General features: G+C 44.5%; 1 protein-coding gene across 3 annotated transcripts in view; it reads left to right on the top strand.

Moving 5' to 3' along the window:
• Positions 1 to 15,916, top strand: part of brinp3a.1 (bone morphogenetic protein/retinoic acid inducible neural-specific 3a, tandem duplicate 1) — a 53,828-nt gene that overhangs the window by 34,089 nt on the left and 3,823 nt on the right. For all 3 annotated transcript variants that reach the window (XM_034583329.1, XM_034583330.1, XM_034583331.1), the window contains exons 5-7: positions 6,620 to 6,725; positions 7,127 to 7,363; positions 11,605 to 11,827. In XM_034583329.1, the coding sequence (XP_034439220.1) occupies positions 6,620 to 6,725; positions 7,127 to 7,363; positions 11,605 to 11,827 (566 nt within the window). The remainder of the gene's footprint in view (positions 1 to 6,619; positions 6,726 to 7,126; positions 7,364 to 11,604; positions 11,828 to 15,916) is intronic.

Consider the following 15,916-nt stretch of genomic DNA (forward strand, 5'->3'; position numbering starts at 1 on the left):
CTGGCTGTAGTGAGCCTACATACCATCACTCTCCGTCGTTTTCTGATGTCACCGCTGGTAGAATCTTGGCCTTGACAAAAGCAGCCGCCTCCGTTGGGGTTTCAAACTCGTACTTCTTTCCGTTGAAAAGGAACCGGAGCCTTGCTGGGTGTAGCAGAGAGTATTTCACTCCCGCCTCCCGAAGCTGTTTCTTGACTGGGAGGAACGCGGTTCTTCTACGTAGTAGGTCCGCGCTGAGATCGGGGTAAAAGCTGATCTTTGCTCCTCGGTATTTCAACTGCCCTTTCTCCCACGACATGCGCAGAATCTGCTCCTTCGTCTGGTAGTAATGCATGCGCACCACCATAGCTCGCGGGGGACCTGTCGGCTGCGGCGGTCTCAGAGTGCGATGGGCACGGTCCACCACAGGTGGGCGAGTGAAACTGTCCTCTCCAAACACCTCGGTCAGGAACTTTTCTATAAAGGCAGAGGGGTGGTTTCCTTCAATTTTCTCCTCCAGACCAGTCACCCTTATATTATTCCTCCTCGAGAAATTCTCCAGAGTGTCCAGTTTAGCGTGTAGCTTGGAGTTTTCAGCTTGCAGTGCGGTGTGGGAAGTTTCAAGCTCAGTAACTCTCTGATCCACGTCCGTCAGAGAGGTTTCGATGCCTGCAAATTTTTCAACGTGCATGGAGACGGTCGTTTGGAGGGTCGAAACAGATGAACGTAGCTCTGATAATATCTCGTCCCTCACCGCAGCCACATCCTCTTTGATGCCATCTCGCAGTTCTTTCAGTGCCCCGTGCGTTAGCTCCAAGCTAGCACTGCCCGACGTTTGCTTGCTAGCACCGGCTTCGGGCGGCATGGCCTGATCATTCTTGCCAGCTTGTTTACCTCTCCCGGCTTTGTTTGACATATTTACTGGTCAGACAGAAACGATTAATGGAGTAGGAGGTTTAAGTTAAGGAAAGCGACGCGACTTTAAACTAAATACGTGTTTCTAACAAATAAAATATGAAATAGGTGAGGAGAGTTTCCAGAAGACGTCCTCACTCCGCCATGACACCGGAAGTCTCATCTTGGCCCGTTTTTTTAATGAAAAACTTTTCTGACGGTCGCGATAAAATCAACAGCCGGAGATTCAAAGAAGTTCACTTCCAAGGTTTGACTCTTCTCTTAGTGGAAGTCGCAGGATAATGGAGGCACTCGTGCTGGATGCTGGAAGCCACCTCACACTTCCTCTCAAGTGCAGAGTACAGTGAGGAATAAAGTTTGCATGAAGCGAAGCCCAGAAACTCACTTTAAGTCTCAGCCCAGAAACTATTTCCCAAAGCACAGCAACAACCCAAGGTCTTTTCTTTTTTCTTCTAAATGAACGAGTTGGGAAAATATCCAAAATACTTAATTGTTTTACAAAGCTGCACGGGCTGAGTTTGGCCAGAAGAAGAAGGGCCACGTTAATTAAATGTAAACAGAGAATACATTCAGTGCAATCAGTGTCCTCGCATTACTGTCAGTTACCTGGAATTCACCTTAATGCATCCGTCTGTGATTCGCAGCAGATTAATGGCCTCAGCAAACGGAAGCACTCTCCACAGAACGAGCTGTGTGGTTTTACTTTGTGTTATTGTGTTATTGTCAACCCACACACTGAATGACAACTTTTTTATTCATAATACATGCAGAAGGCTGAATGTACTTTGGAAGTAGGCCAGCGGTGACTTTTAATACATCACCCAGCTGATAATAGGAGTCAACACATTTGGCTCGGGCGGAAGCTTTGGATGGTTTTGCCTGAGCGGCTTCAAAAGCTTCATTTGTCCCAGAGAACCGCGTCGTCCTGGCACTCGGGAGGAGATCTGATTAAAAACACACCATAAATAAATCCAATCAAAAAAACAGATGTTATACAAGATGTTATTATCTCATCTTCTGCCGTCTGTTACGTTTGCTGCCATTAAGATAACATTTTACATCAGACCCTGGCATAAAATCTACATTTTACATGATGGGAAAGGGGATTTCGTCAAACTGAAAAGTACAAATCTCTGAATTTGAATGAATTTGACTACCTGCAGTCACACAGCACAAATAAAAGGACATAATCTGATTTTGTTCTTCCTCTTCCTCCCATATTTCCTCAAATATTCCATAAAGTGAGCTGAAAACACATGGACATTGTCTTCATAGCTGTGTCTCGATTCGGGGGCTGCGTCCTAGATTGTCCCAATTTGAAGGCTTCTCCAAATGTGTCATTCCACCCCCGAGCAACGGAGGCGCCACCGGGTGGATCCCTCCTGGCCCGACTTATCCCATGATTCAGTCATTCATTCACACATCTGAACAGAAAATCATCTTTTCAATGTTTTTAATCGTCTGTAGCTCGGTTGCTAGTCGACGGCTGTAAGGGCGGGAAAAGTGACCAGATCGTCCCAGTTCCACTTCCTCCACTTTTCAAAACATGTTGCTTCTTGTGCTTCTGGCGCCACCTGGAGGCAGAGTCTGTGCAGTTGTGATCATGGGGCGGAGCTGTGGTGTCAAGCACCAATCACGAGTCTCAGCTGTCAATCATTTCAACCTGTTTATATAGCAGCAAATGACTGATTACTGGGAGAATCAACACATTGCAAACACAGTGATAAGAACTAGATAAAACAACAGAAACAATCTTTGGAAGAAATTATTTCTACTTTGAGTTTTTTACTTTGGCCCATGATGTCCCGTTTGCAAACATGGAGGAGGCGAGGTTCATGACTGCAGCCACTTGGGGACAATGAGGATGTTTTGGCGTCATTTGTGTGGAGCTGTCAAGTCGTCCATCTTTATAAACAAATCTACGTTGTGCACTGATGTGATTTTCTCGGACTCCCACGTAGTTGAAGGTGAATAAAACTGAATTAGAAAGCTGTGGGTGTGGAAATCAAACACACTCATCTAGTCTCCAGTGCCTTTGTGGATCACAGCCGTCGTATTTGGCGTAAACCGTCCAGTTTTCATTGCTAATTATGAACACATAGCTGTTCTGTGACAGATCGTCAGATATACAAAAACGCCGTAGTGATCCGTGGCGAGCGGATAACAAAGTTGGCCGTATCCTCTGAGGACTTGCTGGTTGATGACCCTCCCTCGGAGCTAAACCAACAGTTTTCTGCCAATTTGTTTGGCGCCTCCAATTTGTGTCAGTGAACCATTTCCTAGATTTGTTCAAGAGTTCTCCTGGGATGCGAGAAAACTGAAACTAACCAAATGTGTTCTCTCTCCTCGAGCCCGCAGTCCTCCAACGCTCAGCAACTGACTCGGAGTGTCAATTATCCTCTGGCGGAGACGTTACCCCTCCCACACATGCAGCCACATCAGCCTCCTCTGGGAGCTGTTGTGGTAAAAACCTGCTCGGCAGCGTTCGCTCCGTCGCTAAATTGTCAAACAGCCATTTTGAGAAGCGCAGGGGAGCGGGAGAAGAGGGCGGCTTGATTGGTCGTGATTGAAGAAATCAGTGTGAGCTCACATCACATATATTTAATAGAGATTTGTGTTCCGCTGATTAGAAAATAACCATTATGTCAGCGCTGTATGTTGCTGTACGTTCTCTGTTTGTCTTCTTGGCTGCGTTCAGACATTTAATTTGATTTATGTAAACATAAAAAAGGGGTGCGTTCAACACCCGAATGTAGGAGGAGACGCATCTATAGATCTCTAGAACGGAACGGAAATATGTATTTTTTGTTTTGTTTGTTTGTCTCTTCCTCCGCACACTGTGTCCTGCTACCTATCTACAGTGTATCCCTATCTATGTCTATGTAGATGCACTTATTGGTGAATGAAAGTAATTAAAAAAACTAGAACTAGAAAGGGGGCGTGGCCGCACGGTATAGGACACCTCAGCTGGGGACTGAACGCTAGCGACGGTTGTTAGGGACGATCTGATTGAGCGGACTCAGACTGGAAGTGACTGAGGAGGAGGAGGAGGAGGAGGAGGAGGAGGAGGAGGAGGAGGAGGGTTCCAGCCAATCACTGAAATGACAGCTGACAGCGAAGAGGAACACAGAATCAAAATGTGATTGGTTTACTGTAAACATCCAAGTCAGCTCATTAGAGGAGGTGGAGAGTGACAGAGAATAAAACGAGTGACAGAGAGAAAGTTTTTACTGAATTTACACGGAAGCTTCATTTGCAATGCTCACAGCTAGAGGTCCAAAAAGGGTTTATTGTTTTATTCTATGTTTAAATGCTTTAAAAATACAGTAAATTACTTTTATTGAAAATATTAACCTCAAAAGTAATACAATGGAAACTTGAAGGATTATTTAACCGCTTGATGGTCTTGAATATCAAATTATTGCTGAATGTATGTATTTGAATTTGCAAAACTGCGTTTAAAGAAATCTGTAAAATAACTAAACGTACTTTCTACTGTAATTTGACAGGAAGTGTTTTTCAGGTTGTACTGTCCATTGTACTGCCTTTTTTAAAAACAGGCGAGTTTATATACATGTTGCTGCTGATTGGATGAAACCTCTGAATCAGCCTCCAGACGAGAAAACACTTTACCTGGAAGTCTGTTGCACAAACAGAGCAAACGATGACGAATATTTAATTTATTATTATTATATTTATAATGTATTTGTGCCCGGGGTGTCTCCTCTGTAGCTCCACCCACTTGTTACCCGATCGGCCCTCAATGAGGTGCAGTCAATCTCCTGCTGCCAATCGGCCGGGGAGTTCAGTGTGTGTTGCAGTTGTGTTGTGACTGTGTCTTTATGTTAATGGTAAACTCCACGGTTTGTGTTGTTTTCTGTGGTGGATGTGGGTCAGTGGCTGAGGGCCGACACCCCGTGTGGCAGCCAGAGGGAACAACAGTTAATAAATCCATGCTGGTGTGTTTGCATTCAGCTCGAAGCTCCACTGCTCAGTCCCACACGTCCGCTGGTCACAGACTCTTTGTCTTGTTAAAATAACACAGCACTTTTTATTGAAGGTAACTTCATCCAGGACCAGAAAAATGAATCCTCCAATTGTTTCAGAGTTAATGTTTGGTTGTATAACAGTGAATCAATAAAAATGCAGTTCAAGTTCTTTTTTACAAGGGAATAACGCGTTAAATTCAAAGATCCACGACACGTCAATGAGAATTAACTGGATTATTTATCTGGCCAACTGGATGTCGGTGAGTTTTCAGCAGCTCCAGCTCACAGGTCTGGGAAAGTGCGGCTGCATCTCTGAGAAAAGTTGATGTTCATGGCTCCGGGGGGGAAACTGAGCAAAATCTGAAAACGCCTCGAGCTTGAGACAGTGTTGACACGGGCTGAAGTTTAAAGTAGAAAAAGTCCTGGTGGTGCAGGAGTCTGAGAGGAGAGAGAGAGAGAGAGCGAGAGAGAGAGAGAGAGAGAGAGAGAGAGAGGGAGAGAGAGAGAGAGAGAGAGAGAGGGAGAGGGAGGGAGAGAGAGAGAGAGAGAGAGAGGGAGGTGTGGCCTGTTGCTCATCCCTGAATCCACGGCCCCGCCCACTCTCTGGTTATACAAAACAACCTTTGTCCACTAGCTGCTTTGTGAATATCTGCTCTCAGGCTAGAGAGAAAACAGATGACAAATAACTTCAATCAAAGACATAAGAAGAGAAACTATGAGCTAATATTGTTTTGAAGTTACTAAGACAAAGAAGAAAGGGCTCGAAATGTTTGATGGATCATCGATGTGGACGTTATCGCCACCTACTGGCCCGGCATGCTTGTTTGTGCATTTGTAATCATTTTTTGTGTTCTAGTCTGGACGGAGATATTTTGTAAAACAAAGGTTGGGTGGATATCGTATCTTGACAACACCTTGAGAGACTCATGTTCACTTAGACACACGGAATAAACTGACTTAGATTCATGTTTTCAAAAGGTCAAGGTCGCAGTGACCTCTCCAAACAGGTTTGAACGTAACTCAAGTCTGTACTTAAGGAACTTCTTCAAATTTTGCCCTCAAAGATTAACAGACCTCAGGGGTCAAAGGTCAGGAGAACCAGTGAAAAAGACTGAAGCTGCACTGGTTGGCAGGGGCAGGAAACCGCAGAGTGGTAATAAAGCTTCATTTGTAGAACGAGTCGTATTGAGCGATGATTTTGTCGCCAACTCTCCGATCACATTCCAGCCTTTTGAAGTCCTGTTTACAATATTACCTCCATGTAAAAGTTTGCATCAGGCAATTACACGAAACCCCAGGTACGTCTATAATTGAGTAGGACACGCGTACACCGGCATCACAATGGATGTTATGTGTTTGTGTGCGTCGGTGGGCATCGTAATGGGTAAACACAACGCAGAGAGGAATTTGACAGATGACACCGCAACTTACTCATTATGCTTTTCTCCGGGGATCCTTATCGCAAACTCAATTTCCAGCCCACTAGCTCACAGAGTCATTATCCTAAATATGATTTGCACCACGGAGAAGTCTAAATAATGCGTGATGTGTTTTGTTTCTCCGGAGAGCACGTTGTGAACAGGAAAGGGTGTTGTTCATCTTATCCTGCAGTGACGTTTCACCGCGTGCTCCTTTCTTTTTTCCCTTTTTATCTCTCCCCCTGTTTATTTAATGACATCAGTGGCATCTTTCTCAGTATGGATTATTGTTTTGTGCCTCTGTTCTCCTCCCTTAAGGTGACCGAAACAAGGACGGGCCCTCTCGGATGCAGTAACTATGACAACCTCGACTCTGTCAGCTCCGTTTTGGTTCAGAGCCCCGAAAACAAGATTCATTTGCAAGGTTGGCCATCCATAATTGAACTCCCCCAATTTCTGATGGAATTGTCACAGTGTCTGTTCTCTGGCAAGCTTATAACTGCAGCGCAAGAGTGTCAGAACGAATTTGGCTTCAATCACTCTTCCGCTTCTTCTTCTTTCCCTTTTTTTCTTGCCACGCATGCTTGCGGAGTTGTGAAGTGAATCCCAGACAGTAATGATTTGGAACAAAAGAAGCAGAACTGCGCTGTAAAAATAAAACTTTAAGCGAATCTCAGCTTATTGCATGTGACGCAGAGCATATGTCTAACGTGGCAAAGAAACTGTGATTTTGCAGATGTAGCGTTCAACAGCACATCTCAACACATTTTCTGAAGTACCTCGAGCTCCGTCCTCATTCATCCGTGTGTCTGTCCCCCGCCTCAGGCCTGCAGGCCGTGCTGCCGCAGTATCTGAGGGCCAGGTTCGTGCAGGCGGCTCTCAGCTACATCGGCTGCAATGAGGAGGGCCAGTTCGTGTGCCGGGACAACGACTGCTGGTGCCAGTGCGCCGCAAACTACCCACAGTGCAACTGCCCCGAGGGGGACCTGAGGGCCATGGAAGCCAGTTTACTGCAAATCCGAGATTCCTGGAACGTGGCAAACCAAGACTTTGAGGAGTCAGGTCAGTGTGTTTTTTTTCTCTCTTTGTGCCCATTTGACGAGTGTGACGGCAAATTACAGCCCGTTGTTATGGAGAAGCCGACGGGCGAAGAGAACAATGACAGAGGGGGCCATGAAAACAAGGGACAATTGCATCCAATCACTGTAATGGGAATTCATCAGGACACGGAGGAGCAACTTTTAAAGAGGCATCTTGCAGAAATATACAAAAACAACAGAAGAGCATCTCACCCTTATTAACTGAAATGACATTGATTTGCTTGCTTTCTTTTCCCAAAAGTCCCACAGTTACATGTGGTTATAGCATAAATTCTAACACAGAAAACAAAATATGAAACCGTCTCATAAACCTAAAGCTCCTTTTACATATTTTTTATGTAAAACCTACCAAACAGTCACAAACCAAACTGCAGCCGCACCAGTAAGTGGATAAAATAAATCTATTGTTTGTTTTTTACGGTATCATCATATAAACTGCGAAACTGCAAAAAAATATCTGCAAATACACTTGATGAACCGTCGAGACGCTCAAAACGTTCGCTGGACAATTTGCCAAATTAAAAGTTTGACAAATTGGAGGCACTTTAAACACGAGTGGTGCAAAAAAAAAACCTTGTGAATCCAATACGGCCCGAGAAGCAGCCCTGCTTATTGATTGGCAGCATCCCCCCCCCTCCTCGGTGGCCTAAAAAGCAGCCAGAGACAGTACAGACCAGCGCTGACTCTGTGGAAAGCGCCGAGCAAAACCTCTCAACATCTGTCATCTCGCAGCGTGCGTTGTCAGAAACAAGCAGGCGTCCTCTCCTCGCAGCAGACAGATACCTTTCCCCTGCCGTCCCAGCTCGTCTCTGCGAGGGGGGGGGGGGGGGGGTGGAATTGCACGGTGCAAAAATTTCAGTGTCCGCAAAACGAAAGGGCAGTATTTACTCTAATGTGACTGGGTCAGCAGTGATTCAATCAAAGGACGGTTTCCCCCCCACTCCATCACAGGAGGAGGAACGAGCTGCCGCGGCTGCAGCCGGTGATGTAACCTGCAATTTAATACTTTCCTGCAGCTCCACTTGAAAGCTGTTTTATTTATTTCTTTTTTATTAGCTGACCCAATTTAATGTCGGCCCGGGTAACGTGGCAGAAACGGGCACATCAGCCGACCATTGTGCTCACGGTGCGAAGATGAAAACACGAGTTCACACGAGCCTTTCTGTTTCAAGGGGGGTTTATTATGTGCGGCGCCCGTGCTGACCATTAGCAATATTGTATTTTAGAACATCCCTCCACATTAAGTGAAGGCGTGAGCTGCATCCACCGGCTCTGAGGGCATCTCGCAGCTTCAGTCATTTCCCAGCCCCCTGCCTGAAGCTGCTCTCCATGCACCTCGCTGGCTGAGATTCTTATTACCGGCTACAAGCTTCTGTACCGAGGGCAACTTGATTAGCGCGCCCAGCTGGCGATAGCTCAAGCGGCGAGGTGCCCCGAGAACCGCGGCCGCAGCGCTGCTTTAAATAAGGAAAAATAAGTAAGTTCTCTTAAAAAAATCCCCCACGGATCCACTTGTAGAATTGATTTTAATACGTAACAGCAGAGAGATTAATAATCAGGACTGTTTTTAAATGAGGTCTCACAGTCGGCTGGTGGTGGACATGATTTGCTTTCGACCCGACACTGAGTGTTTTAAGGTTTCCTGTGAGGAAACCTGGATCAGGATCTTAATTATAAAAGGTTTCTCCTCTGCGTCGTACAGGTTCCGTTGGACTAATAATGCCCATATTCATAATTATATATTGTCATCGTGTAACAGATGAGACTGATTTACGAAGACATTCATTATTTATAACTTCAATCATTCTGCAAAAGACCAAATTCAATGCACCTCATTACCCTTCAACCCCAATCTTGTTGTTTTTAATAATGTCCGAGCTGTAACTGTCCTCCTCCCCAAATCTGACCATACCTGCTATTTTTAAAATCATACTGCAAAAAAAAAGGGGGGGGAGCTCAGTTTCCTTCCTGGATTCGGTGGCTGACAAGATAATAATGGTGGGTAGAGAGTGGGTGTCCAGGGATGAGCTATCGTTGTCTTGGTGATAAAATAACTGTCTGGTTCAGCAGAAACCTGCAGTTTGCACCTTATTGTTTTGTCTACTGGTTTTTGAATTACCAATATCTTTTTATTATTTATTTGAGCCTCAATTTCACCGGAGAAGTCTCTGAAGATGCGACGTCTGTTTACTGGAGAGGTGTCGGGATAAATAGGGCAGAGGAGGGGAGGACGTTGTTCAAGCCCTTTGTCTTAATTCATTTCCTGCACATGTCTCTTGAGCTTGATTATTAATAAAGATACAGTAGATGAGAGCGTAGAGACCCAACCTGAGCCCGCGGGGAACCGACAGGTCTCACTGGGTCCAGACGGCAAATCGGAAAAAGCTGCAATCGACTCAGATCACATGTTAAATTATGCTTTTGATGGACATTTTCAAGATGGTCTCTGCCCACATGTGTAACCAGGGTAAAGAGGCAAACTGTGACCATGGTAACAATAACTGTGGCGCCACCGCTTCTGCCATAAACCAGACAAAGAATGAAAGGACACATCGGGGGCTGCAAACAGAACATCTTAAAAACACAGTTAAAAACTATAATTGTTCTTATTGTTCGTCAACAATTACCTTCAAATCAACTGATCACACAAGTAGTTATTATCTGTGTGAGCTTTGTTCAAAAGATATTTAAAAATATGTCCCTGAGCCACAGTGTTGCTTTGGGTGAGATGTTTATTTGAAGTTTATCCCACAAATACTATGTTGCTGTGAATATTTTCATTTTAATATTGGCTGCGATATTTAAGCCTTTTGGACAAATGAAAATCAAAAATACTAGTTATAATTATTGCAAAAAAAAATATGTTTGCATTCGTAACTTATTTTCATGAATATTTACAGCTTGAGGAACAAATGGACTGATCAAGAACAATTTATTAATTTTGAATATATTCGTTAAATTTGCTGCCATGAGCAAAACAAATACAGAACAACAGACCTGGTTGTTTTAACATTTTAATTTTTATAAAACAAATGCATTTATCAGGAAGCAAAACTCTTTTTATGTGAGGTGGAATCAGAGGGATAAACACGGAGGCTGCGTGTGTCTCCTCAGGAGAATATCTCTCATTTAAAAAAGTAGGCCATGCAAAGACCCCCAAATACCCTTTAATATATTTGAACACAAGCTGTTTAATCAAGTTATTAATTTCACAGGAACATGTAATACACCTTGCATAATCACCAGGGAAGCCATTGACACATAATTGGTTTTCTAATCAGACGCTGTATTATCAAGATAACGTCAACTAATTACAAACAGTCGCTCGGCCAGTTTCTCATCAGCGTTGCATATGCATCGATTTTCCATTCAACCAATCAAGATTAGGACGATGATGATGATGACATTGTTATTGAAAGCCTTGGAAATGTAATCTGTGTATTGTGTGTGTGTGCAGCTCGGAGGGACTTCAGACTTCAGATGGATATTATCCTCTGTGTTCCGTGTCCATCCTGCTTCTTATAAACAAACCTTTATTAAAGAAAGGAATAAAACGTACATCTTCGTATTTGCATCAAGAAGCATCACTTCCAGTTTCTTCCTGTGGCATTTCAGCCCATATGTCCGGTGCAAAGTGATTCTCTTGCTTTTGCTCGGACTAAATTAGCCAAATATTGCAAATCTGACTAATTAGATGTCTAAAAATGTCCTCAATCTCAATTCGGATGAGACAGAAGTCGTTGTGTTAGGAACTGATTGTTTCATTAGGGAGGTCGGCCCCTTTAATGGACTCCTGGCTCCTGATTAAGAGGCGTTTATTCAAGTGACCGGCCTCGACGCTCTTCTGCCAGTGGCCGGTTATCTGTTTCCTGTTCTGATCTGAAATCCAGAGATTTCTGCTCCTAAACCTTTGGAACTGCTTTCCTCTTTCCATCGGATCCGCAGAATCTGTGGTTTGTTTTAAACGACTCATTTCTATAGATAAGCCTTTTTTAAAACACCATACATTTGAACAGGATTTGCACCTGAGTTGCATCAGGTAGATTTTCATGATCCCACAATACTTTTGTTCTTGTTTTGACAAGTTATTGTGTATTTTGGTTGTAAACTGAATTCATGTGTATGTGCTTGATGGTTTAACTTGCACCGGAGAAGGAGAAAGTTTGTCCCTCACTCATCCCTCTTCCTCTCCTGCCTTCCCAGAGGAGTTCCAGACCTTCGTTCGGAAGCTCCCCACGTTCTACGCCCTGAACACGTCGGCCATCCAGTACTTCTGGACGACGGAGCCCAGCGTTCACCAGCGCTACAAGCAGCTGGAGCTCAACGCCCAGCAGCTGCTGAGCAAGGCGCGGCGCATCGTCAACAAGCTCTTCACCCTGAGCAAGAGGTGTCGGACGCAGCCCAGGATTATCATGCTGAGGGAGAGGTGAGAAGCTGATACGTATTCCTGCTGACCTTTCTGTGGAAACCTGGGAGCGTGTACGTACATGCCCAGTCTGCGTGTTTGTTACCCCCCTGAACTCGGCATTGTACTAATAACACAGTGTACCTCGGCTTTGATATTCAACTGGAGTGAGCTTTAGTGTCTGATGACTTGGCCGCACCCACCCAGCCCCCCCGGCCTCCTTTACGTCCAGGAAATCAAAGCTATCCGCCTGTGAAATTAAAGTTTGCAGTGTTTTACAGGAATATGCTAAGTTTGGGAGATTTCTTTAACGTTGTTTAACGAGCCCGCGATGGAAATCGTAGACGGAGAGGAAAAGTTTCCCCTCCTCCTCCTCCTCCTCCTCCTCCTCCTCCTCCTCCTCCTTCTCCGCAGCTCACTCAATCTATTTTTGTCTTTCTCTCGCAAAAAAAAAAACTCAAGTCACGTCGTGCACACAGACTCCAAAGCTTCTGAAGGAGGAGTGTGATTAGGCCGGCGCAGCTGATGCAGCCACATTTATTTTAGGAGTCGTTTCAGGTGAGGATCGCTCGTCCTCTGCGATTTCGAGCCGCAGCCTCAGTCCCCCTCGTCTCCCGCCCACCCTCACTTCCTGTTAATTAAATGAGGGAACATCATCCACGGCGATTCAAAAAGGTATAGCTTACTATTCTCCGTGCCAGTATTTCATCAGTCACCCGCAAAATCTTATTAGACCGTACGATATGTATTGTTAACCTTCGAGCTGCGACGATTTTCTGGCTTCAGAGAGAGATTTTGATTGTTAAACGGGGGGGGGGGTGAGCTGAAGTTACGGGTTTGATGCAAGAAGGGCACGGAATATAGGAGGAGAGGATGAAAACACACAAAAGGCTCGTTGCTGAATGACCTCTGTGAAACTGAAATCTAATGTGTGGTGTAAAAATCAGATGCAAACAGCCGGAGAGGGAGGGAGGGGGAGAGAGCGAGAGAGAGACACTCAAAGAGAGAGAGAGAGAGAGAGAGAGAGGCACATTAAAAGACACATTAGGAAGTTCATTAAGCTGCGATGCATTTACATTTAAACTCGCTTTTATCCAAAGTGACTCACAACTGGAGGACGACACTATAGCGTCAGTATAGTTTGAGACCTGGAGGTAAGAAAGTCCATCTGTTCAACAGCAGTGGAACTCAGAATAGTGGAAACAGTCCCTTTAGGAACATTTATATTCACTAGATCTGCACTTTTCATTAAGATCCATAAATCGTTCTCTGAGAAATCAATGAAAATGTTGAAAAACTCCCCATCGTGCAATGTTAAAGAATTCATGGATCCATCCCCTAATGCAGATCTGCACGGAAATTGAACTGGTTCTTCCCTGGGTCATGCTGGGTCCCTCTCGTTGGGGTGTTTGGAGAATAGTTGCTCTCTGGAGAGATGAGTCTTCAGGCTCTCGAACATGGAGAGGGATGCTGATCTGATAGTATTTGGTTCCTCGCTCCACCATCGAGGAACCATGATGGAGTTCAAGTAGATCGGTGCCTGTGACTTTCAGACATCGTGAGTTAGTCGGTGAAGGTCGAAGAACTTCAGCTTCTGCTCGGATTGAGGAGGAAGTAGTCGACCAAGTATTGCAGATGTTCCTCTGTCCAGCCACACTCTCCAGCTCCTCCTGGGTCCAGATATGAAATCAATATCCATTTACACTTCTGAGTCTCATCTTTTCAACTTATAGTTTTAGCTGCAGCTTTTCTCTGCTCCTCATAAATCAGGTGATGGGATCTGTAGTCTCAGAAAATACTAAATTAAAGAACTTGCAGTGGCACAAAAGTTTCACACGTAATAAACGGCTTTAGGAAATCTCCTTCCAGATCATAAGTAAGATCCCAACATTTTAAAAGAATCCACCCATTCATTGTTTATAGCACTAATCACCCTCATGTCTTTGGACTGTGGGAGGAGCCTTGAGAAAACCCACTCAGACACAGGGACAACATGCAAAGGATCCCGGCTGAAATGGGATCTGAACCTGGTTCGGCAAAGATGCTGCACAACTATATAGACAATAAAAACAAAATAAAAAGATAAACGATACTGTTAAAGAAGACATAACCATAATCTATCTCTGCCTCAGAAGACGTGCAAATTACAAATCCAGGGCTAAAAATGATATTGAAAGTAACGGAGGAGAAATGTCTTTCAGTGTAAAACAAGACAGATTCACACGCGCAGCACCGCAGGCGCAGAATCTAATATTTAATCTTCCTCAGCACTTGAGCTTGAGCAGAATCTGGGGCAAATTTGGGAGAGAGACGTAAACACAGTGATACGATATCGTAGCAGTGATGAAAGCAAATACTTAAAGTGGGAGGTTTGCATCCTGCTGTGATTTAACCTGCTGCTCTCTAAGGATCTGAGGGAAGAGTGTGACGCTTCAAAGCTGAACGTTCAGGCTCCTCTCAACCGGAATATTGCACTTTTTCCTCTTTATCAAAACTTCAGTGTGGGATATAATATCTCATTTTCTCATTTAAATGCAAACTTTTCTTGTTCTTGACTGAAAAGAACAATGATTTCCTCCATTTCCACAACATGTTTCCTCAGGCCCTTGTGTGTAAATGACCTAGTTCACTAAGGATTAGTTTCTTTCTTTGCTCTTTATAAAAAGACGATATTCATCCTGATGCATCTTCGCTCCATTATTCATTTGACTGAAGCGTCGCGGTCTTTGTCAGATGAAGAAAAGGCAAACAGAAAAATATATCGTACTTTATTACTTGACACAGTGAAAATCCATTTTTGGACTTTTCTTTTATAAGTTTCAGGAACATGGAGATGAGGACAGTGTGTTTCTTTTCCAGCTGCAGAGAAGAGAAGAGGTGTCAGAACATCACTGATGGAGATCTGCTGGTTTTTTTTCCCGCTTCGCCAAGTGAATAAAACACTTTTAATGTGAAAAAAAAAAAAAAAAAACTGAAGTGCATATCCCACAGGGGGAAATAAAAGTTTTTGCTCAGGAGTGAGAAGTGAATCGGCGTCGGCAGGAGGAAGTTGTGTTTGCGTTGATCCGTGTGAAATGAGCTGACAGACGATGAACAGATTGCCGGCGCGAACACCCGGCTTCTCTCTGGCCTGCACTTCACACTGCGTCTCCGTGACAGTTTACACGTCCTGCTGACACGCCCGCGCTTCATGATGGCGTACCGCGGCAGCTTCCCCCTTCCCTCGCTGTGCACAGCCGCCGCTCTGCAGATGAGCTCTGCACGGCCGACTCCACCCGGCGACTCCTCGGAGTTAACACAACACATCGGCTGCGTTTCCACAAATTGTCTCCGTGTTTCAAACTCGGCTGATTTGAGGGAAAATGTCTTTTTGCTCTTTTCTCTTCCTGCGCGTCATGATGCGACTCTCGCGCTCGCTGTGATGTCGTTAGAGCGTCTGAGTGCACACATGTGAGTGGAAACCCCCCCCCCACAGTTTAAGACAGTGGCTCTTTTTTTCCTTCTGCACATTAAAAGGTGTAATTAGCTCATTCTTCGGCAGAATGAAACACATTCCTGCAATTTTCTCCTGTTTTTTCACGCTGCATAACAAACTGACAATTATTTATGATGTGTGCCAACATTAAAGCAGTAAATGCTTAAGTATAATGTGCAGCTGCGTTTGAAATTGTCACTTGACGCAGGTGTCTCTCCTCTGCAGCATGAACACAGGTTCACCATCATCTTCAGAGCACATCATCACAGTAGCTCTGGCATTTCTGTGCCTGTTTCCTTTACAGTCTTTGAAATGTGTCTCGTCAACTCGGCCAAATTTGTTTTCACCTGCATGTGTTTGAAAACAAAAACTACAAAACCCAATCCAATGACCTTTTGGAGCAGATCCTTTTCAGCCATATGAACTTTGCATATGAGCTAATGAACTAATCCGAGGGTCGGGTGTTTGATTCCTGGCTCGTCCACTCTGCAAATTGCTCCTGACAGCTGCGCTCCCAGTCTTAGAATTAAATCCACGTCTTCTTATTCATATAATTGTTTTTTTCGGCGGTTGGCAAAGAAACCTTCCTGGTACATTACGGAACTGGAGGATGGATTAGAACCATCCTTGGCTTC

Source organism: Hippoglossus hippoglossus, chromosome 4 (genome assembly GCF_009819705.1).
Source record: "Hippoglossus hippoglossus isolate fHipHip1 chromosome 4, fHipHip1.pri, whole genome shotgun sequence".
Taxonomy (NCBI): domain Eukaryota; kingdom Metazoa; phylum Chordata; class Actinopteri; order Pleuronectiformes; family Pleuronectidae; genus Hippoglossus; species Hippoglossus hippoglossus.